Source organism: Muntiacus reevesi, chromosome X, assembly GCF_963930625.1.
Source record: "Muntiacus reevesi chromosome X, mMunRee1.1, whole genome shotgun sequence".
Classification (NCBI taxonomy): Eukaryota; Metazoa; Chordata; class Mammalia; order Artiodactyla; family Cervidae; genus Muntiacus; species Muntiacus reevesi.
The window spans coordinates 59,635,661-59,659,157 of record NC_089271.1 but is presented as its reverse complement, the minus strand read 5'-3'; the positions used below and the strand labels follow the sequence as shown (position 1 = coordinate 59,659,157).

General features: G+C 51.9%; 1 protein-coding gene across 4 annotated transcripts in view; it reads right to left on the bottom strand.

The window, feature by feature from the left end:
* Window positions 1-8,077: 8,077 nt before the first annotated feature.
* Window positions 8,078-23,497, bottom strand: part of STARD8 (StAR related lipid transfer domain containing 8) — a 77,804-nt gene continuing 62,384 nt past the window's right edge. For 3 of the 4 annotated variants that reach the window (XM_065915574.1, XM_065915575.1, XM_065915577.1), the window contains 13 exons: window positions 21,272-21,343; window positions 19,106-19,187; window positions 18,044-18,107; window positions 15,258-16,660; window positions 14,408-14,581; window positions 13,299-13,458; window positions 12,649-12,847; window positions 12,041-12,251; window positions 11,669-11,783; window positions 11,163-11,387; window positions 9,966-10,183; window positions 9,689-9,865; window positions 8,078-9,544 (listed from right to left, as the gene is read on the bottom strand). In XM_065915574.1, coding sequence (XP_065771646.1) covers window positions 9,427-9,544; window positions 9,689-9,865; window positions 9,966-10,183; window positions 11,163-11,387; window positions 11,669-11,783; window positions 12,041-12,251; window positions 12,649-12,847; window positions 13,299-13,458; window positions 14,408-14,581; window positions 15,258-16,660; window positions 18,044-18,107; window positions 19,106-19,187; window positions 21,272-21,343 — 3,218 coding nt within the window. In that variant the 3' untranslated portion in view covers window positions 8,078-9,426. The remainder of the gene's footprint in view (window positions 9,545-9,688; window positions 9,866-9,965; window positions 10,184-11,162; window positions 11,388-11,668; window positions 11,784-12,040; window positions 12,252-12,648; window positions 12,848-13,298; window positions 13,459-14,407; window positions 14,582-15,257; window positions 16,661-18,043; window positions 18,108-19,105; window positions 19,188-21,271; window positions 21,344-23,497) is intronic. The other variant, XM_065915576.1, reaches the window with a different exon arrangement.

The window sequence follows — 23,497 nt, the reverse complement described above, 5'->3', positions numbered from 1 at the left end:
GCACATGTGTATATGCATAGGCCTACCCATACCCAGGAGAGGGCCAGGGGCTTCTTCTCAGGGAACAGGAGCCCAGAAGGCCCCACATCTACCCTCTGATGGAGAGTGTGGAGGGCATATCCTGGTTCAGCCTCCTAGATCCTGTGGGCTTAGAAAAAGAGCTGGTTGTGGAGGTCTTGCTCAGGGTCACATAGTTGAGAAGCAAAAGAGTTGAGTTGAGACCCCACACAACTTCATGGCTCCTGACTCATAGAGTAGGGTTTTTTCTACTACCCCAGAGCAGACAGAAGCACCTTCATCCTGCCTATCGCTGAAGCACTGATGGGAACCACAGAAGCCAATGGACAGAGCAATGCTGCTGCTGCTGCTAAGTCACTTCAGTCATGTCCGACTCTGTGCGACCCCACAGACGGCAGCCCACCAGGCTCCCCCGTCCCTGGGATTCTCCAGGCAAGAACACTGGAGGGGGTTGCCATTTCCTTCTCCAAGAGCAATGCGTAGTTGGATGTAAAGGATTGTGTGGCTGTGAGAGATGACTCTTAGGTATTGTCCCTTCCTGGGTGTCTGGTGGAGTGTTGAGCTCCTGGAGGGCACTCAATCTTGTCTATTTGCTTGCCACTGCCAAGGCACCAGCTTGACAATTCTCTCCTTACATCCTGCTACTTCTCTCTGCACCCAGCTGCCCAAGCTGCAGTGGCTGTGAGGGCTGCTCCTTCAGAGCTCCGAGAGCAGGGCTATGTGGTACTGTCAGTTCCCTGTAGCCCTTCTTTTCTTCCCCCTTTATCTTCTCATTCTTGATCTCCAGACTTCAGTCTTGGTCAGTTAACCCCAATCACAGCCGGAAGGCTTTGGGTTAGACCAGGGGTTCTCAGCCCTGACACTATAGATGTTTGGGGGTGGGGAAATTATTTGTTATGGAGCCTGTCCTGTGTTCTAAGCAGCAGCATCCCTGGCCTCTCTGCCATTCCGTGTGCCACTAGCACATGCCCCTCCCTCCTGCCCCCTAGTTGTGACAATCAAAAGCATTTCCAGATATTGTCAAATGTCCCCTGGGAGGCAAGATTGCCTTCCATTGAGAAGAACTGGGTTAGACTGAAGGCAGCTACTGTGGTTCTCCTTCCCTTTCCTGGAAAGGCTGCCATGTGGTGGGCTAGTGCAGCTCCAAAGCTCCCAGTACCTCTCTGATGGCTTTTCTCTACCACGTTCCTTTCCTGTTTCCACTAAACCCGTAACTCCAGGGCTAACACTTGTTGGCTAGGCCTGGACACTCCCATCCACACAAGACCTCAGGACTCAGGTGACCTGGGGTGAGAGCTGGTGGGAGGGAAGGGGACAGAGGCTGGCAGAGGACACTGGGACTCACCAGTATATTGGTAGTAAAACTGTAGATTTTCAATGCCAAGTCCTAGGCCAATGCATCACTTACATTTTGTAGCCCAGCTGCATCTTTTTAAGACTTTGCCTGCCTTGCTAGGTGTTCACACCATGGCTGAGCCCCAAGCTCCTGGCTTTCTCCTCTCGAAATTCCTAAAGAATTAAATGAAAAATCTCCCTCTGGGCATGTAGGGGCAAGCCTCTGCTCCAGATCCATCCCTACATGCATGCTATGTTGTTTCAGTCATGTCTGACTTTGTGCAACCCTATGGACTACAGTCTGCTAGGCCCCTGTGTCCATGGGATTATCCAGGCAAGAATAGTGGAGTGGGTTGTCGTGCCCTCCTTGGGGGGATTTTCCCAACCCAGGGATCAAACCCAGGTCTCCCTCATTGCAGGCAGATTCTCTACCATCTGAGCCACCAGAGGTTTTGTGAGCATTTAATGAGAAAATAGATAGGCAATCTGTGTCAACTACACTGAAGAGGGGCTGGGTTTCATTTCTGTGACTCCCCCTCCTTGTCCTGGGCCCTGGGCCCTGTCTCCCTTCTCAGCACCCTGCCCCTTCACCCTCCATCTTTGTCTCCCCTCAACTCTGCTTCCCCTCCTCATAAAGCTGTCACAGGCCAGGACATGGCCATTTCCTCTGGCTGCACAATCGGTGCTTGTTTATGCTGATGTTTTTCTGTGACCTGGACAACATGTCCCACTCCAGGGACAAGCTGGAGCCACCGGTTCAGCTGAACTCCACCCCCTGGGGGAGCTTGTTGGAAGGAGGCCAGTCTTAGGCCAGGCTCAGTTCTTCCCCAGCCCCTCAGAGGAGAAGCTTGAAGCTGGGGGCCCTGCCTTCCATTCAGGAGCTTGGGGCCATAAATCACTATCATCTGACAGCAAGGAGTTTGTCTAAGGTCATAGAAACCAGTTAGAGGCCCTGACAGGAACTTGCTTGCCTCTCTGGACTAGGAAGTATAGCTGGGGCAGAGCTGGGAAATGATAAGGGGTGTCTACATTTTTGTTCAGTGCGCCCAAAGGGAAATGTAGAAATGGACACCCAGCTGTGCAGGCCTCAGGACCTCTCTCCCCCTGAGCAGAGGTGTTTTTACTCATTTATAGCTTCTGTGCTACCCTCTGCTAGGTCCAGCTTGTTATTAGTTTTGTAGGCCTAGCATCTAGGGCCCACGAAAAAGATTTAACTTTATTTTATTATCAGAAGAGAAAAATGAATATAATGCCAATGGATATATTTATAATGATTAGTCCAGCCCAGACAATATTTATCTTTATATCAATGCAATTTTAAAATATTGCTTGGGAAGGAAGGGCCTATGAAGACAAAAGTAGGCAGGGCCTTGAAAGTCCATAGGTTGCCCCAGTCTCTGATCAATCCCAGGCCTTTTCCATTAGCTTGAGATAACATCCACCTGTCTAGAGGCTGCAGCAGCCCAAGGCCACCCTATGGCCCTTCTCGGGCAGGGCAGGAATCCCAGGGGCAGGCAGACCAACCCCCAGCAGCCTGTAGGGGTGGACTGGGGCAGAGGAAAGTAACTTCCAGGACTAGTGTGCAATCCCTGCAGCCCTACCCCTCTGCCCTCCATTCTGGTTTCAGCTTTCCTCAAATGCTTTCCCCGCCCCTCCCCTTGTTCAATAGCTCTCATGCTTGTGACCACTCCCGGGTCCCTTTCCATCATTCTAGCAGACACACTGACACTACCAGCAAGAGGTGGGAGCATCCTCTCACTTCACTCTCAGGGGGTAGTGGGAAGAAGACAACCTTGGGAGTCTGGGCGGAAGTCCCAGCTGAGCCACTTACTTGCTGTGCACTCCAGGGTAAGTCTCCTTGCCTCTCAGACTCTCAGATCTCCATCCAGGAAAATGGGATGATAACAATGCACAGGGGACTTTTGAAGTTAAATGATATCCTGTGTGGGCCTGGTATAGAGTCAGCAATCAGTATCCATGTGCTCCCTCCTGGGTGGAGGAAGTTTGTTGCCATCCTTACTCAACCTTCCCCAGGTTCCTTCGAGCTCCAGGGCCCCTTCCCATTCCCACAACCCCAATTTCATGTTCTTTCATGTCTCCCTGCTCCTACACACAAACATTCAACTGCATTCAGCACACACTCCCTGAGCTCCCTGACACTGGCTCTTCTAGACCAGACCCAGTGATGGCCACTGGAACTACAGAGACACCTCTCACTTGGCCCCTGTCCTGGATGTCATAACCTAGACGAACAGATGAGTTTGTACATTTGAGGTCAGTTTTATGTGATAAAACTCCACTCAAAAAATACTTCATGAGCTCAGAGGCAGGCTGGTTGGGGGAGGCTAGCTGAGCCTGGAAGGGTGTAAACAGAGAGAATAGAAGAGGGCCAACCAAGTTGCGGGGGATGGGACTTGGACAGCAAGGCCTTGGAGTAAAGTAGCCTACATAGTAAACACAGGCAAGTGGTCCCTTTCTGCCTAGGACTATACTGGGCACTGTACTGGATATGTGGGTTCCTTGCAACACCTTAGAGAGGTAGGCATTCTTGAACCCATTTTACAGTTGAGGCTCAGAGAGTCAAGTTCACACTGCTAACAAGTGGCAGAACCAGGACTTGATCCCACTTCTGTGTTTCCAGATGCCTTCCCTGGACCTCCCAGCTTCCTCAAGCTGGGCACTATGAAGGACTCAGAGATGAATCTCACCAGGATGTGGATCCCAGGTGCTCCCAAACTAATCGGGATACTGGCAATATGACTGGTGCCCAAAGAATCCTAAGATGAGGCATCAGCAAGATGGAGGTCTTAGATGCAAAGGGCAATGACAACTCAGAGGAGGGACAGGACAAACCTTGCTGAAGTTCTGGGAATGACTTTATTGTAGAGACATATTGGGCCTGAGTGTTGCCAGACTGGTGAGGTTGGAGGGTGAGAATACCTTGCAATAATCAACCTACCTTGCTTAGTAATTCACACATCTTTCTGAACCTCATTTTAGTTATGTATAGGGAAACTAGGACCCCGAAAGATTAAATAATTTGTCCACAGCCCCCAGCGAAGAACTGGCAGAGATGAGACTTGAACCTGGGTCTACTGAGTCCAAGATAGTCCTAGGTAAAGGAACTAAAGGAGCATGCCCAGGACATGGCTGGAGAACAGAAGTGAAGGGGGAAGAAACTTGGTGGACAGATCAAGGCTGTATTGTGGGGTCCTGAATGCCATAGTTTAGTAGTCAACTGGAGGGGGAGGGAAAGTGGAAGCATTGACAGTTTTTGAGTCAGAAAGACACTCGACTTTAGAAAGATTAACCTGGTACTGGGTATAGGTAGAAAAGGGTGCAAGAGGAGAGACAGGAGGTATGGACCTCTGCTGAATATCCAGGTAGAAAGAAATGCACAGTGAACTGGGTTGGTGCAGACACTGGGGCAGGGGCTGGAAGGGGGAATGCCGTGCAGCAAGACTCAATCAGATGTGGCTACTTCCTCATTAGGCCCACGTGATCTGGCCCTATGTCTTTGATCCCACCTTCTCCCACTTTTCCCCACTCCCTGCACCCCTGCCACCCTGACCTGGAAATGTCAACTCTGTCTCCACCCTAAAGTCATGGTACTTGCTCAGTATTTCTTCTGCCCATAACTCTTTACCCTAAATCTTTGCATGGCCCATTCCTTCTCCTCAGGTCTTGGCTTCCATATCACCTGCTCAAAAAGGCCCTCTGTGACCACCCTACTGGAGTAAGTGCTCAGTCACTACTACCTCAGCAGGTTTTAATGCCTTCATCACCATTATCATAGCTGAAGTTAGCTTGTCCACCTCCCTCCACCCATCCATCTACTACTACAACGGGCACTAAAGGCAGGTGAGAATCTTATCAGTCTTGCTAACTGATGTATTCATCAGTTAGTATTCAGACTGTGCTTCAGCAGAGTTTGGCAAAAAACTGACATTCCACAACTACATGTCAAATGGCAGAATGGATGAGAATTTGAATGGATGGATGGATGCATTGGTTGAGGAAGAAGGAGGGATCATGGCTGATGTGGGGATCCAAGCTGGGCAGCCAGAAAGAGACAGCACCACAAGTTGAGACACAGCAGGAAGCAGGGAGCAGACTGTGTGTGGGAAGATGGTGAGTTTGGCTTGAGCCTGTTATGTTTCATGTGCAGGTGGGGCCTCCAGGTGGAAAGGTCCATTTATACAGTGGGAAATACTGGCCAGAGCCAAAAGAAGTGATGGAGCTCTCAGTCATGATGGTAGGGCCATCTGCACAGAGGTGTAAACTGAAACAATGGATGTTAGCGAGGTCCCTAATGAACAAGGTGATACAGAGAGAACAGGATAAGAAAGGAGGGCATGGAAGGATAAGCAAGAAGATCAGCCCATGGGGCCAAATTCTTCAGGAGGAAGTAGGGTGAAAACCAATCAGTGGTTAGGATACAAAGAGATCACCAGGATATTTAGAGCCTGGTGAAGAGATGGGTGTGCCCAGAATGGTGAAAGCCGAGGTTGTGGGGGTCTGAGAGTCAAAAGGGTAGGTGGGGTATTGGTGAAAGTCAGGAAATCATATGCATATGTAACCCACTCCCACCCAGCCACACACCCAGGCCCAAGCCCTCCACAGAGACTGACTGGCAGGGAGGAGGCAGGGCAGGGGAGACTATGATTTATTCGTGTCTGCCATGTCCTAGGCACTGTGTAGCCATATTCACACTCATTGGTTTACTTAACTATGACAACAACCTTACAAGACACAAACAATCATTAGCCTTGTCTTCTGTGAGGAAAACAAAATCAGAAAGGTTTCATGTGCCACTTAAAGTCACAGAACCTGGTGATGATAGATCTTGTCTGGGTTTGTCTACCATGTACCCTCAGCCACTCTGGCAACAGGGCACTGGAGACTATAGAAAATAACAAATTGATGCTCACAGATTGATTGTCCAGTTCCCACGTGGGCTTCACCCACAGTCTGGTTTCATTGAAGTAGTGGGTCCGGGGAAGTATATGGATTGGAAATTTGAAGATGAAAATTCTCTGGCACCAGGGAAAGGCCAACTCAAAGTGGATCAAGATACAAGACTGAGGGTTACAAATGGCCATGGGTGGTGCCTGCCATGTGTGGGAGCAGCCTGGGTGACCCTCATCATCATGACATCTACTCCCATGTCTATAAGCTATGGCAGTCCATTCACAGACTGCATGGTGGGCCAGGCAGAGATGCAGGGATGGAGGAATGAAAGCCTCTGCTTTACACAGGGGAATAACACTAAGGCCCAGAGAAGCTCCCCTGCTTGGTACTACCTCTCTCAGAAAGACAAACATGGAGGAGCCACACCAGGCAACTGGTCCAGGGGCTCAGAATCCAGAGCTGAAAGACTAGGAGAATTCTCTGGCCCTTCTAAGAGCCTCCTTTGTAACTCTTTTCTGTCTCCTAGTGGCCATCACCTGGGAGATTAATTTCATGCCACCCATGAACAGCATGCTCAACTTCATTCTCTGTTACCATCACCATGGCCTCCTTCCATGACCAAGTGGGGCAGCACTGTGCCAGAAGGTCCCCTAGCTAGGGGCAAAGTACAGGTCCAGGGGACCTGCCTGGAAAAGTACTGGCTTGGGCTTCACACCAGTGTTGCCTAACACCAGAGCTGCTTGAGTGATCTCCTATCCTACCATCACACATGGGTTGCCTTCATTGTTTTCCCAAAGTCAAGGAGCTAACAGGCCCTCTGCTCCACTCTCTTCCAGGTCTAGTCAAGACTCCCAGGCAGCAGCAGTGAGGAAAGGCCAATGAAATGTATGTATGGCTGAACCCAGAAGAGATTGGAAGAAGGTGACAGAGAAAGGAACTTGACAAGTACCCTGATCTGTTCAAGCTGGGTAAAGGTACAGACTGGGATGGGCCATGTTGAACATTTACCAAGTCAGACTTGTGACAAGGTGATCACTGGCCTCTTTGGCCCAAGAGGAAGCCGAGGTTCTGAGAGAGAGAGAGAGAGAGAGAGAGAGAAGGACTTGTTTTCTCCAGGCTGCTCAACAGTATTCAAAGGGTGCAAATAGACTGGTTGGAAAGCCTATACTCTCTCCAGCTGCCCATCAGAGCTTGGGAATTTTATGGCTACAGCAATGTGACCAAAAAAGTGCTTCCTACAGGAAGTCAATATGAGGAGACCTCTCTTTGCAGGTCACTGGAGTCAAATCAGGGGCTGCCCTGAGGCACTGAGACATGTCTTGCGGGTAGAACAGGGTCCCCAAGCTTCCTGAGACTGGGTCATAACTCTTTATCCATCAGCTTGAGCTGTGCACAACAGAGGAAGAAAGGACAGCATAGCCAAAGGCATCCCTCCATAGGGCTATCATTAGCATGCATGAGGTCATGCTTGGGAGCTGCTCAGATAGGGGACCTGGTCAAGTCAGGGAATAGGGTTTGTGGCTTCTACTGAAGCCCTGGCTTCTTGGAATCCTACCTCCCCCCAGCCCAAATCAACTCCCAAAGAGAAAGACTGAGGCCTTTCCCCATTTCTCCTATGGCTTCCCCTGGTGTCCTCTGTTAATGTTTACAACATCTGAACCTGAGGTTGAACTGAACCTGCATCATAACTTGTCCCTTGTCACTGGCCAATCATCTCTGCAAAGACAACCACACAGATAGAGTGCATCTCTAGGAATGCTTTATTGTTGCACTGGGGAGTATCACATGGACTGTGCTCTCCACCTCCCGTGTCTCATCTTAAGTGCCCTGCCCCCCAAGGCTTTCTAGACCTCTGCCCCCACCCACAAATTATGGTACATTCATGATAGAATATGTGTGTGCGTGTATATATATAGATAGATTTGTCTGTATAATATATATATATATTTAACTATATGTACATAAACACATTTTTAATATTGATAAAATACTGACTGTACAGTATTTATAGGTACAAATAAAATAGATAGGTTTAAACATTACAACTGGTTGGCTGGAACCCATCCCACTCCAGTTTATTCAGCCAAAAATAACAAAGCACCAGTTGGCATTTGGCATTTGACTTTGCACGTGAACCAACACGACTGGTAGGTAGGATAGGTCAGGTTTGGATCAAGTCCCAGTGGACTGAGATGACACTAAGCCCTTCCATCTGACAGGCTGACTGCTTGAACCAGGGGCCAGATCTCTGCTGCAGGAAGGGGCTGTCATATCAGCCTGCTACCACAGGCAAGCAGAGCAGGAAAAGTGATGCAAATGCAGAAACTGTCTCCTCACCACCATCTGCTTTTATTCAGCCTGTTAGGTGTCTGTTTATTCACTAGACATGCCATTGCATAGCCAATGACTATATGGGACCCTAGGGAGTTGCAGATAAACTATGGGGTCCAAGTCAGCGGAGACTGGTTCATTGGTCTCTTCAGATCTGAGAAAGGAGGGTTCTCCCCACTCTCACATCCCAAGCTATCCCAAATCGTCATGTCACCTACTGGGACCCATCGTTGATCCCTCCTTAAATCAGCCTCATAAAAATCAGCATCTTATTTATACAAATCAAACAGCTCATGGTGGGTGGGATTGCACTTTGTTCTGCCCCTGTGCCTGTCCACTCCAGTCCAATTTCTCTGCAAAAGCCAGTTCAGGATCAATGCTGGGCCCAAAGGCAAGACCAGAACCTCCTGTCCAACCTCAAAGGGACCCTAGCAGCAAACAGGATGACTTAAGCTCTCGGAATAGCAGAGAGCTGGGAGTACACACTGCTCTCTGTCTCCTCAACCCACAGGCAAGAGAGCTGGGAAGACTTTAGACTGACTTGTCGCTCCATGCACCCAGAGTGCAATAGCTGTCTTCCTGCTCTGAAAATGACTCCTTTCTCTCAGAAGAGAACACAGGTTCAGGGGTGGAGGTGGAATGGAGACCGGACACTGAAATTCTCTTTTCCTCCCTTGTACATATGGAGGAATTTCAGGAATAAGGGGGACTGCATGGCCTTGCCTATACCCTTAGGAGCAGCATCCATCTGGGGGCTCTCTGCTCTCATCCCCCCTCACTGCCTTTGTGCCAGGGGGCCTGGGCAGTGGCATTCTGGGATCAGGCTGAGGCTCACAACTTTGTCTCAGGGCCAGCTGTCTGCAGGGTTGGGAAGGAATCCCGGATCTTTGCCACCTCCATGGCGCACAGGTGTCCGAAGACTTTGTTGTACCAGTCAGGAGAACGGCCCCTGAGGAGGTAGAAGCAGGAAGGCATGAGTTGTGGGTTCTTCCCTTGAGCCCCTGCCAGGGACAAGGAAGATAGGACTTGCCTCCTAGGATCAGGAGCATGGGGAGGGGCGGTGTGGGCTACCAGGGCTGAGGGGGCTTTGTACCTGAGGTCAGCACGGCAGATGTGAGTGAGCCGGGAGCGGCCCAGGCCACAGGGTTCCATGAGGTACTGGGACGTGAGCATCAGAGCCCGCACCCCCGACTCCGGCACAGGTTGCTCAGGATCCAGGGACTGAGACACAAGGAGGCAACCCCCACGGGGCAGGTCAGAGCGCCACATCCTGTGGGGAAGGGATGCACACATTCAGCTTCCTGGCATCAGTTTCCTCCCAACCTCCCCAGTCCCCCAAGCACAGAAGGGTGGCAGTTCAAGCCCCTCACCGGAGCACCACAAAGTCGCGGCAGGGATGAGGTGCCATGCTGTCAGTGACGTAGTGGTACAGCTCCACACCCGGCATCAGGGCTTCCAACACCTGGGCCCGCAAAAGATCCTCATCCCAGAGGGCCCTCTCCCGCAGGACACGGTGTAGCACCACAGCTGGAGGGGCCGCCACTTCTGTGGATGCCTTCCACACACGCAGCGGGTGCCCGTCTGGTGCCTGTGAGCCACAAGAGTGGGGACAGGGGCAGCTGTCAGGGCTGGAGAACTCCCACTCCACCCCTGGGCACCGGCCTGCCCTCACTCCAGCCCCCAACAAGGGAAGGCTGCAGGGCTACTCTGCTAACCCCAGCCAGATCCAGACAGACCAGCCCTGTGTTTCCTGTCCTCTTTCTCCTTTCCAGATTACTGCTCCTCTGCCTGCTCAAGAGCACAAAAAGATGACAGGACTCATATTCTCCAAGGCCTACTAGGCTCTACCAAGCAATTGGGCACAGTGCTTGGAATTTCTGGAACCGAAGATGGTGGTCATCCTCAATGAACTCCCCCACCTAGCGTGGAAAGTGGAGCACGTGCAAAGCAAGAAAAGCTGCCACTCCTGGTGCCTTTTGCAAGTACCAGGCCCTATACAAGCCTCTTACCCTGATCCTGTGAGGGAGTTTTACTATGACCACGGCAAACCTCGGACTTGTGGCCTTACTTATAACCAGAATTGGAGAAAGAACATGGCTCATGTAAAGAAGGACAGAGAGAAGTCACCTCCAGCCTGGGGCATGACTGGAGCCTTTCAGTGGAGGAGGGGGCATATCAAATTGGGGCTGAAAATGGCTGGGGAAATATAATGCTTGAGGCAGGTCCATCCTGGCAGAAGAACAGCAGCGGCAAGAAGCACAAAGGTGGAAATGTAAGGAGCTTGGCATGACTGCGGTGCAGGGAGGGATGGGAGTGAGGCTCTAAAAGTAATGACCTGTCTGAAGCAGGCCTTCGGGAAGGTAATGCCAGCAGGGGCTCCCCAAGACAGAGCCCTGGTCTCGTTTGATTCTCACTTCCTTACGGTGCTTGCTCTGCTGCCTGCCATTCTCCATTCTCCACGCAGAAGCACAGTGAGAGGCGGGGCAGCTCCTTCCTTGGGGATCCTTGCACACAGCCTGTGCTCTGGCCCCTCCTGGTCCCATGGCCAGCCTGCGCAAGGTCCTCACCTTCTTGCAAGCCAGCTCTGTGTGCTGGGGCCCCGGCATGCTCATCCAGCCCTTGAAGCGCTCGGCAGCATTGTGCAGCAGCTCCTGGATGCTCTCTTCCATATAGAGGCTCAGGCTTACACCAGCAGCCCGGGCCTGCCGCAGTTCAGCCAGGGCTGGGCCCGGAGGGCTGAGTTCAGCTGCACTGTAGGAGCCACACAGTTGCAGCACCATGTCTTGGGGCACCTGGGAGGGCATACACAGGCTGGGTTGGGGGCCATGGAGAGTGGCAGAGGGTCAGGGACTCCCAGTCATAGAGCCTGTGGGGTCTGCCAGGTTCATTTTAAAGGAGCAGAGGTCTGGCTGCTGCAGGGTGGTAAATGAAAAACTACAGGGGAAGAGCTGAAAGTAGGAGATTAAGGCGTAGGTGGTCAAGATTGTCCCTATCCCTGATTTAGGGTGCAAAGGTCAGGTATGTTGGTTCTACTGGGTCTGGGAAGTAGGCACCACGGCCTAGAGTGACTCACCTGGAAAAGTTTCTTGCAGTCACTGATCATGTGTGATAGGCCCTGGGTGGCAGCCATGTTCTCATTCAAGTCCCTAGGGCCTGGCCGGCCAACTAGGCTGCGTTTGCTCTTGATCCTGGAGGGAAGGGTCACGAAGACAGGATGGCACAAAGGCACAAGATAAGCTCCCCAGAAGCCTGCTTGCCAGTCCTGAACACAAAACAATCTGTTGCCCTTTTCAAGCCCCTGCTTCACAGCATCCAACCAGCCCCAGGCCCCTGAAGAGTCAGACTGGCCCCTTGTGGTGGTGCCTGGGAACTGCAGTGCCAGCCAACCAGGGCCAAAAAGCCAATGAGCCCCAAACCCTCCCTGCCATGCCCTGCCCTGTTTCACCTGGGTGAGGGGTTATCCTTCTTGGAGACATTGAGGTGAAAGATAGAAGGTGCCAGGCACACTGCCAAGTTACCGGCTGTCATCTGGTTCTCCTCAGCAGAGGCAATGTCACTTAGGAAATAGAGCAGGGTCTGTAGTACCTCTCGGTTCTCATCGGGGAGCAGCAAGGTGGCGGCTTGTGTGGCTGCCAACCATTGATCCTTGGGGAGGACTGTGAGGAAGGCATGACAGATGGACTTCCTTACTCCCCAAGAGCCTCTGCATTCCAGGAATGTAGAAGGCACAGCAGTCCCAAAGTGAAATTGCTAAGGGGGAAGGTGGACTCTGGGGCGGGGGGTCTCTGGGTGCTAGATCAAGCCCGGGTCTAATATGAAGTGTACCCTTGTGGAAGTCCCTGCCTTTCTTCAGGGCCTCAGTCTATCCTTCCATATAATGGGTTTGGGGAATAGAATGTGGTCTTTAACAACCTTACAACTTGGCATAGAAAATCTTTCACTGAGCTCATGGGCATGGCTATACTTGCCTGCACAAGGTTTATCTTAGACAAACTCTAGGATTCAGGAAGGCTGAGAACCTGGCAAGTTACTGGGGATAGGTGGGTGACTCACGTTGGTAGATCTGCAGGAAAGTAGTAGTAAGCTTGCTGGTGAAGATGGGCTCGGGCAGGTCCCGGAAATACTGCTTCAGTAAGTCAGCCACATCATAGGCCGACTGGCCCTCATAGCAGACATTGTCAGGGGAGGTCTCATTCATTTGACGCAGGTTCTGGATCCTGGACTTCACCCCAGACTTGCGGAAGATGCCCACCTGGCCCATGCAGGGGAGGGAAGGAGACTGTGAGGCCAGCCATAGACTGGGTGTCAGGAGTGTAGGCCACCCCAGAGACCCCCAAGCCTGGCAAGCTTCCTGTTAGGCAGGGTAGGAGAGAAGTGGAAAAATCAGAGAGATGGGTTTTTATAGCTTTGGGTTCAAGGAGAGAGATGGCCTTAGGGGAGATGAGTAGGAAAACAAGGTCCTAGGCTAAGGCAGGCTCCTGGTAGATGGGGGCTACTGCACTTGGGTGAGAAAAAAAGCTGGCCCAGAGCCAGGTGAAAGGGAGCTTGAGTCCATCCTTCTTTGGCCTTCATGAGTATAGGAAAAGTCTCCGTTGGGCCAGCCCGACCCAGGGGAAAGGCCAGAGTGGCTCCCCTCCCCAATCCCTCAGCCTTGGACTTCTTTCCCATTGCCATCTCTTCTCATGATCCCTGGAAGGCCTCACCTGGTCCAGGCACTGGCTACGCAGGTAGCGCATGGCTTGCTGAATGCTCTGGGGCAGTGGCTGGCCTGTGCGCTGCACGTGAATGAGGGGCGGCACCCCAAATACCTGCTGGCCCCGGTAGTCTGGTGTCTTGTTCCTCTTCATGAACTTGGGGACTGACCTATTTAAGGGAGAGATAAAAGATCAGGAATGGGGACAGGGTAGGCCCAGACACAGCTTGGAGACTATCTCCAGTCTGGGGGACTCAGGTTGGGTAAGAAACATGCCATCTGCCCAGAGTCAACATTCATTGAGCACCCACCCTAGGCCCAGTCCTAGGGAGTCCCAGAGGAACACGGGGAGCTCTCAGTCTGGTCAAGGAGATGACTGCATTGACAGGCAGTGACAATACACATTACACATGGCCAGAAGTGAGTCAAGAACTTAAGGAAGACCCACAAGGGAGGGGAACTGTACCTAGCAGGTCAGGGAAGGCTTCATAGGGAAGGCAGAAATTCAGCCAGTTCTTGAGGTATAGGTAATCATTGTCCCAGAGGAGAAATGGGGAAAAGAAGACATTCCAGGCAGAGAGAAGAGCATGGCCAAAGGTAAAGAGGCAGGAACCAGATTCTACATTCAGAGAAGGGTGACTGGTCTGCTGGCCTGAATAGTGGTGTTGTTTGGGTGTGGTAGGGTAAAGACCCTGACAGATGAGGCAGGGTCGAAACGTGAAAGGATCATGATGAGAGAGAAACTGGACCTTATTCTTTGACAATAGAGAGCCACAGCAGGGTTTTGTCAGGAAAATGACCACCAAAGCTGCATTTCAGGACATTCTCCTTGGTGGCAGCATGGAAATTGGGATAGAAGAGGTACCCCCTTCACCCCCTCCTCATTCATGGCACACACTCATGTAAATCCCATGTGCATCTCCCACAGACATACATAAGGCACCCGGAGTCATGCTGGCCTCTCCAGTTTCCCAGCACATCCCACCAGTCCACTGATATAGGGGCTCTGCCTGCCTGACCCACCATCTGAGGGTGACCCTCACAGGACCATGGAGTGGGGCAGGGAGGGATCTAAGACCTGGATAAGCAGCTCAGTGCCCACTCTGGTCCAGGACTCACCAGACCCAGCCCTGTTTATGGGGGATGGTGTACTTCTCCATGAAAGTGGTGAGCCGCAGCAGTGAGCCCTTGTGCAGGAGGTGTATCTGGCTGGCAAACTGCCGGTTGATCTCCAGTGACTCCGAGTTGAGGCTGGGCCGGTGAGAGTTCTGAAAGCTGTGCCAACGGAGCTTCCTAGTGAGGGGCAAGGGGGTAGAGAAGGCTGGAGGAGCAGGTTTCAGCAAACCTTAGGAAAAGTTGTGTTCTTCTGGTCCTTTTCCTCCCCCCGCCAAAGAAAAAATATACAAAGAGATGGGACCACTGTCAGCACTGCTGCAGGGCTCCAGGGTGGAGGAAGCTTAGTCTTGATTTCCAGGGTTGCCCAGAGGCCAAGATGTTGTCAGAGAGGGTGGTACAGAGATCAGGCCCATCTAGTGCCAGCAAGCAGTATGAGCCCCTCTTCCATTCAAGACTGCAGGGGAGGGGCTGCTCTGAGAAACCCAGAATAGTGAAGGTGGGGATCAGTGACCATCTCCTGCAATGCCCTTGATTTACACATGGGCTAACTAAAACTCAAAAGGAGCTATAGTTTGCACAGGCAGGTCCTAAAGCTTACATTCTAGATTCCTGAGTCCCGTACTCTTTCTCTTTCTCTTCTGGGACTGGCTGCTGGCAGGCAATCATTCAGCCCCTAAGAACTTTCCCCTGCACCTTGTGACTAAAAAATTGGCAGCAGGAAGGGGGGATATGGAGGGGGGATAAGGAAGGGAGGAGAGAACAGGGGTAAGGGAAGAGATGAGAGGAGGGGGAGGGAAAGGGAGAAAGAGAGAGACAACAGAAGCCCTGCCCCACCCTTACCCTGAACTCCCACCTGCAGGGTCTGGTAAGTGAGGCCCCGACACCTGAATCTCGTCGCTCACGGGGTATTGATGTCTGGAGTCCAGTCGGGGACCCTGTAGCCTCAGTCTCGTTCATGGAGTTCCTGCTACTATCCAGCTCACTGGAGGAGGCCACAGTGTCGGAAACGTGTCCTTCTTCCACAGACAGACTGGAGGAAGAGGTTGGTTCCCCCCCTGAATGTGTTTCCTCCTCATGATCCTGGGCAAAGTCTGGGGTCCCAGCCTCTGCCTGTGCCAGGAACTCAGCCTTGGCGGGGGTCTGAGGCTGAGCCAGAACTCCAAGTTGCACATCCATGTGGCCCAGGGCTAGGGACTCGCTGAGGGCTGGAGCCTCTCCCTGGGTCCGAGCCTCACTGGTCTGGCCTTCCACTCCATCGGTGGCTATTTCTACTGTTGAAGTGGCCTCCTCCTCTACTTCCTCGTCCTCTTCTTCTTCCTTATCTCCAGGCTCCAGGTCTGGGCACATGGCCTGAGACCAGAGCTCTACCCGCTGCTGCAACCCCCACACGTGCTGAAGGATGTCATCCAGGTGAGTGTAGCTGTCCCCACCTTCCTCCTCCTCCTCTTCGGCTTCAGCCCCAGCCAGTACAGGCTCAGCTGGATACAGCTCCGGCATGTTGTCATAGATGCTGGTGTGGCTGCCTGTGGAGCCACAGGAGCCCCGGCGCCCTTCATAGCCCCAGTGCCTACCTGGCTGCCAATCTGCAAGGCGGTGTCCATCCTCAGGGCACAGGCTCTCAATGGACAAGGAGCGAGGGAATGTGCCTGGTTTGTGGTCTCTGGGCACATGCACCAGGCAATCACCCCGGTGTGCCTGCTGAGGATGCTGGAACATGGCCACAGGCCAGGCCTTCCAGGCCCTCTGAGTCTCAGTGTCACTGCCACTGGCTGAGGTGGCCGTCCGGTTCTTGGCCCGATAGAGGAAGCCATGGCGACTTCGGAAAGAGGAGGCTTTGGCAACCTTCTCTGAGGTGACTGAGCTGTGCTCCAGATCTGCTTGCCGGCCTCCACCCTTTTCTTTCCGCCTCAGAGACTCAAGGTGCTTGAGGAAGCGCTGGGAACGGTGCTTCTTGGTTTTTTCCTGGGGGCCCTCCTGGCCCCGAGTGGGGCTGAGGAAGGGCCAGTGACTTGGGCCGGAAGAACAGCCTAGCAAGGGCAGATCCGCTGGCTCAGGTGGTAGGCTCGCAGTGACGGCAGGCAGGGAGGTGGCACTAAGCTCAGTGAGGATGCCCTCACAGCCAGAGGTCACTGGCAGGCCAGGGCTTGGTGGGGCCGACAAGTCAGAGGAACCCACGCAAGACCACTGCTTACTTTCTCGCTCAAAGGTCCAGTGGTTGCTGATGGTACAGTGCTCTTCCTCCTCTGAGTCTTCATTCTGAGAAGGGCATCACAGGGTAGGGTCACAGGTGGCCAGTCCACAAGCCCTTTCTTGGGCTCCATTCTCTACCTCCAAACTCTTTGGGGACTTGGGGGCAAAGGGTCCTGCTCTCTGACAGAACACATCCTCGGAGTGGGAGGCACTCCTCGGCACTCTGGGAATGCCGGAAAAAGCCAGGAGTCGTGGAGAAAGCCTGGATGCAGGGCAGTGGTCATCTGATCAATCAAATCCCTACACATTTTACAGACAGGGAAACCCAAACAAATGAGAAGCTGCTTGCCCAAGGTCATACAATGTCACAGGAAGATCCTCTGGAGAAGGGCGTGGCAACCCACTCCAGTATTCTTGCCTGGAGAATCCCATGGACAGAGGAACCTGGAGGGCTATAGTCCATGGGGTTGCGAAGAGTCAGACATAACTGAGGGACTAACAATTTCACTTTCAAGTGAGTGACACAGCGGGGCTGGAATCCAAGCATCCTGACATCCTGTCCTCAGCAGCCTCCCAGCGAGTCTTGAGGCTATAGTCTTATATAAGAATCCCAGAATGCCAGAGCTAAAAAGGATATTTTACATTTTCTAGTTTTCTACTTTGCAAAGTGGGGAAGCTGAGGACCAGAGAGGGGAGGAGGCTTGTCTAAAGTCACTGAAAAGTCAGTGCAGAGCTGGGGCTAGGAGCCCAAGGTCTCCCATTTCCCTGGCGACTTGTTGACGGCAGGACTTTGGTAGAAAAAGCTCCAGAGAAAACCCATAAAGTCTGACCTCAGGGAAGGACAGGTTCATTTCCCCACCTTCCAGGGCTACATGCAGACCCAGAGCCATCTTAGTTTCTGCAATCCCAGACTAGCAGAGTCAGAAAGGTTTTTGGAGGGTATTAATGCTGCCCTCAATTCATTGTAGAGCTGGAGAAAATGAGGCTTAGTGTGGTAAGATTTCAAGAAGTGAGATTGGACATCCTGACTTCTAAGATCTTCTAAGATCATATGGGCCATGATTTTCCATCACATTATTGTGTCTCTGCCCCCTAGTCATGGAATTTTTGCCATCACAGAGAAGGCATTTAGGCAGATAGAATTCCCTGAGGGATGGCCATCACTAGGTCTAGTTATTAGAAAATCCAGGAGGGAGTGGTGGGCTGATAAGGCTGAGTGATGCTATGGGTCAGGGTACTTTTTCTCATACCCCAACTTTGAAACCAGGCTAGCCGAAACCCAGCAGCCTCATAAAGCCCCCTACATTCTACTCCCAGGCTGGAGCAAGGCACCACACCAGACAGCCCAGACTCCTAGGACACTGGAACTAGTTTCATAAGTGATTTGTGTATGTTCTGGGTACCCCATGGTGCCACAAGACCACAGACCCTATCCTTGCCCTAACTCACCTGCTTGCATTGAAAATGAACCTCCAGTTTCATCGAGGCACAACTGTTCAAGGTCATCAGCCTCCTGCAAGTAATACAAAGCAGGGTTCACCTGAGGGTCACAAGCCACTGAGCCTGCAGGGACTAGCCTAGACACTAGAAAGATGCCATCTACTGCTTCACATATTCAAGATATCAAAACATCTCCCAAGTCCCTGTGTTCATGAAGGTTTCAGTGCTAGACATGATGCTGTAGAGATTATGGGCTTTTGTCTTCTAGGAACTTATAGATATGAGACAAAAAAAAAAAAAAAAAAAAACAAAAAACAACCACTACAGAGATGGGACACATTCAAGAACAGAATAGACAGAAGGCATAGAGGGCACACAGAGGGTGGGATGAGCAACTTCCATGAAGCAGGGGGGTGCAGTCAGAGATAAGTCTTGCTGGAGAACAGAAATGGGATTTGGATCGAGAGAGAGACAGAGACTCCTATCCCAGTCATCAACCAAAGCCTGTGACAAGGTAGAGAGGGAAATGGTCAGTAAACAGACCAGTGCATGTGTAAGGGAAGGACTGAGGCTGTTAAGGTTGGTCAGAACCATGTTGCAAAAGGCCTCAGGTGTCATGCTAAAAATATTTAGACTTCTTTCTGCAGACAGCGACATATTTCAAGCAGAGGAGCACTCACTGGGAAGCTGACTCTGGTGGCTCTTGGGGGGCTGGATGCAGTGCAAGGAGGGGAATGCAGAGATAGAAGACAGGAAGGCCAGTTAGAAGGATGGATCCAAGAAGTTGTGATTTGGCCTCAAAAAGTAGAGGGGGACAAATTAGAAGAATGTTTGGAGGCTCTAACTGAAGGGAAAAAAGGCCAAAGACCTTGGTTTTCTAGTGCCTGGGGGTGGGTGGTGAGGATATCACAGGCACAGAGACAGAGTGAAGAGTGAAGAGCATGAGAGCAGCAGATGAGCTTTGTTAATAGGCAGGTTACACTGTCAGGGGGGACAAGGATGGCTTTTTTCCCATGAGGAAGCCCCAAGCCAGGCCCATGACCTCCCAGGCCTAGCCCTTAGCACCCCTACCTGCACAGGGCCCCCAAAGAGTCCTCGTCCAGAAAACCGTGGTCCTTCTTCACAGAGCCAATATCCACGGGAAACAAACCTTCTGTATGGCAGAGAAAAGCAGAGATGAGTCAAGGGAAGCAGGTTAGAAACTCAGTGCCAGGGACCCTTCAGTGAGAAGAAGGGGGCCCAGGCAGAAGGTAGGCAGGCAGGCGAGAGCTGAGGAGGAAGAGAAAGGCTGCAGTGAAGGAGGGACCCAGGGAGCTCACGGTTGGCCACAGCGGGAAGATCAAGGAGAAGACAGAAAGGTCGAGCTGGACAAGAGGACCCATCAGTCAGTGAGGCAGGTCCATGCGGGAAGCTGCTCAAGACAGGGAACCTCCTCCCTGGCCCAAGGTGAACCAGGGGGACCAGAGAAAGAAGAAGGACACTGTGCAGTCAAACAATAGCTCCCTTTCCCTTCTGCTCAGAGCAAGAGCACCTGCTCCCTAGGGTTTGAGAAGGGAAAGGGAGAGAGGAAGGAGTGAAGGAAGAGGAGAGAATACCTGCAAAATCTCACAGTTCTCTGCCTACTAGTAAAGCAAGCCCATGAACTCATTTACAAATGTTAATTGAGCACTAACTTTCTGCTAGGCACTGGACACAACAGCGAATGAGACAAAAATGATCCAAGCTTTCATGGAGTTTACGCTCTCACAGGGGCAACAGATGGTAAACAGTATGTGAGAGAAACAAACTATGCTGTTACAAATGCTAGCAGACATGAGCCAGGGTGACAGGGTAAAGAGAGGCCTTACTAAGGCAGTAACTTCTGAGCTGAGCCCTGAAGAGCAAGAAGGGGCCAACTGGGCAAAGAGTCTGGGAGAAAGTCTCCAGCAGGACCAAAACTAAGGCTCCAAGGAGGGCGAGAGTCTGGTGTAAGCAAGTGGTAGAAATGAGCACAGAGAGTAGTGAGCAAACTGGAGAGAAGCATGTGGAAACTGGGTGATGCAGTTTTGTCAGCTGGAACAAAGCGCTGCCTCTCAGTTCATTTTGGGTGTGACATGAAGCCCACAGAGGAGTGAGTAACAGAGTGGAGTGGGGTATATTGTGGTCAGGCCTGCACTCCCTGGGTCACTCTAGCTGCTGAACATCAGAGTAGAGGACGGAGTGTAGAAAGGAGGCTGTAGCACTAGGCTGGGCGAGGTCACACTAATGTGATAGTTAAGGTGGTATGAAGTGGATTGATTCAAGATATAGTCTGGAGGGAGCAGGGTCCTGCTAACGGGTTAGATATAGGCACAAAGGAAAAGAGAACCATAGGATGATGCTGGAATGTGGGGCTTAAGTGGTGGTGGCGCCATCAGGTGATAACATCTGAGCTGTCAGACAGCTGAGTGAAGATACTGAATTGAGAGTTGAAGAGATAAATATGGAGTTTGGGCCTAAGGTCTGGACAGAGAGACACTGGGGAGTCATCAGAATATACATGGTGCTCAGAAAAGGATCTCCTCATAGATAAATGTCCAGAGAGAAGAAGGGCTAGAACAGAGCCCTGGGACACTCTAACAATGAGGAGCAGTTAGAGGAAGCTGAGCCAGCGAAGGAGACTGAGAGTGGCTGAAGAAAGCTGGGAGAAGAGGGCAGTCCAGGAGCTGGAGTGGCCAACTGCACTGAACGCTATTGAGAGATTAAGTCAGGTTTGAGAAGTGACCACCGAATTTGACCACATGTAGGTCCCTGGTGAATGTGACAAGGACTGTTTTGTTAGCGAGGTGGGAATGAAGCCAAGGTACAGGTGGGGATATGGGAAGAATGGAAACAGCAAGTATGAACAACTCTAGAGAAAAACAGAAAAACGAAGGAAAGCAGAGAAATAAGGCCATTGGGAGGGAAGGTGAAAGCAGGGATGCTAGAGTGCACCCTCCATGTTACGTCTACATAAATACCGTCCTTGGGAACTGTGCAGTGCAGCGGCCCTGCTTGAGACAAGGCACTTTAACATACTGGAGACCCCAGAACTTGTGCGAGCTGATGAGCAGGCAGGAGAAAAGACAGGACAGAGGCTGTAACTATGGGAGCAGGCCAGGATAAACAGCTTCTTGTGTGGTGGGAGAAAAAAATTCTTATTGGCCCCATGTTCCAACTGAAAAATGAGGGATAAGGCAACTCTGGGGTGGGGCAGGGGGAACCACTGAGTGACCTTACCTTCAAAAAGCTGAGCATACTTAGGGAATCCTGTTGCTCGGAGCCATCTGCATGCTTTTTTGGCCTCAGCTTCTAAAACAGATGAGAGGAAGAGAGACAAGCAGAGGAAGAAGGTTAGCAGGTGCTGGCGGCAAGCCACCCTGGGTATGCACCCTTGAACCTCCAGCAGGGAGGCACCTATAGCTCTAGTGACCTGGAAATGACAACAGAAGCACGAAGGGGCTAGCACATTCACTCCATGTCACAGCTAGAATTTCCCCTCTGCTCCCCAAACCCTACTCCCTGGATGTGATGGGACACCTCTCTCATACTGTATTCTCTGCCCAAGAAAAGGACCACCACCAGCAACAACCCCAAGGGACATCTGGGGTCAAGGAATACTGCCAGGGGAAGAAAACACCATTGTGTCTTCATCCCCTCCTTCCCCCACCACCAGGGAGGCACCCCCTTCCACAGCCCAGGTCCAGCTAGGGATACAAAATGTTCAACAGAATTATTCTGTTTTCCATCATCACACCTAATATTCCCCAGCATTCTGATAACAAATCTCATTAAACACACACCATAAGCTGTATTCTAATATGCTCATTGTACATATATCCAAACAAGTTCAGAAAGGAAGGGCTCATCTACAAGTCTCACACAATAAGGCAGTAGTGCAGAGGCCAGAGTTCAAGCTCAGTGTGACTCCTGCTCAAGGTCCTGACCCCTTCTAACAAGGCAGCTCTTCCTCTCCTATTACCAAGGTCCAGGTGGGGATGCCTCCATCCCCATGGGGCTTCCCTGGACTGCTCCAGCCCTTCCCCATGGCTTGGCCTCTTTGTGGCATAACACAATGCTGACTGTCCAGCTGATAGTGCTGGCTTATGGGAGTCTTGGAGGGCAATGGTTGGGTTAGCCTCCCAACTCTGCCCTGGGAGTGCCTGACACAGGGTGGGGTACCCCTGCTAGCCTCAGTGGAGACTTGCAGGTGGACTAAAGCCACAGTGGAGGGCCTCCTGGCCATGGCAGGCTGAGTACCTGCAGCAGAACCCTGGGACTGCCCAGTTCCCCACCCATGGTACCAGGTTGGGACCATGGGAGCTGTCATTGATGCTGGGGCCACAGAGAGGCTGCTGCCTCTGCAGAGCTGTTTGGCCCATGGAGTCCTGCCCCCACATTTCTTCCACTTCCTTAGAAACTATAACCAGGAGCCTCCAAGGAGACTGGCGGGGATTTTCCAAGATAGGAAGAGCTCTCTCGCCAGTGCTCTTCCACAGGGAAATCCAAGATGAGATTCTGGCAGCCAGGAATCATAAGGTAAAGGACACAAACATATTTCAGAGATGCTAGGTGGGTAGACAAGGGAAGGAAGAATGTGGGAAGGTGGAAGTTGGTTGAAAAAAGATAGGGTCCCCAAGGGTCACTAATGAGGAGTTGTCGCAGAGAAGAAAAGGCTCTGTGGCTTCTGGAGCCCCTGAGGGCTTAATGGGCCAACAGGGAAGGGGTGGGGATGAACACTCTGCATTTCTGAAAGCGTGTGCATTGGCTGCTGCCATCCCAGTATCTGTCTCCGCAAGTAACCGTAGCCAAGTTTGCTCATGTCCGTGATCCACACAAATCAGTGTGGGACCATGCACCTGGATACACTCCCCCTCAGGTGCCTCAGTCTGTACCCACACCTGCGTCTGTGTGCACACGTGTTTTACATCACCATAACCTTCTAACCTACGACAGAGATCTAAGAATCACGAGGACCTCTGAGAGGTACTGGAAAGTGTTTGCTCCCACAGAGCCCAGCTAGCAGTACCTCAGCCCCTCTGGCAGGGGGCAATGCAAGACCAGAAAAGGATCTGGATGTCTAGGTCAGTGGTGATCTGGGGACACAGTGAGAACAGCTCTAAGGAACTTCACTCCAGCCCAGGCTGCATTTGACGGACACGGTTTTGCTGATAGGACAACTGAGTCAGTTGCCACAGCCACTTCCCTGTCTCTTGCTCCTACCAGCCCCTGGGGAAAAAGACACCCCAGGCAGGGGGACCACCCTTCAGGGTCAGGTCTGCATGTCAGGAACACACACTCGAAGACCACTGTAGCCCCTGGTCACTCATGGCTAGAGGCAGAACAAGAAGGAGGCGGCAGAGGAAGATGCATCAGGATGCCCTTCCTGAGCCTGGAGGAGGTGGAAGACGGCAGGAATGAAGTCCTGATCGTACACATCTGCACCTTTCACCTGAGTCACAAGGG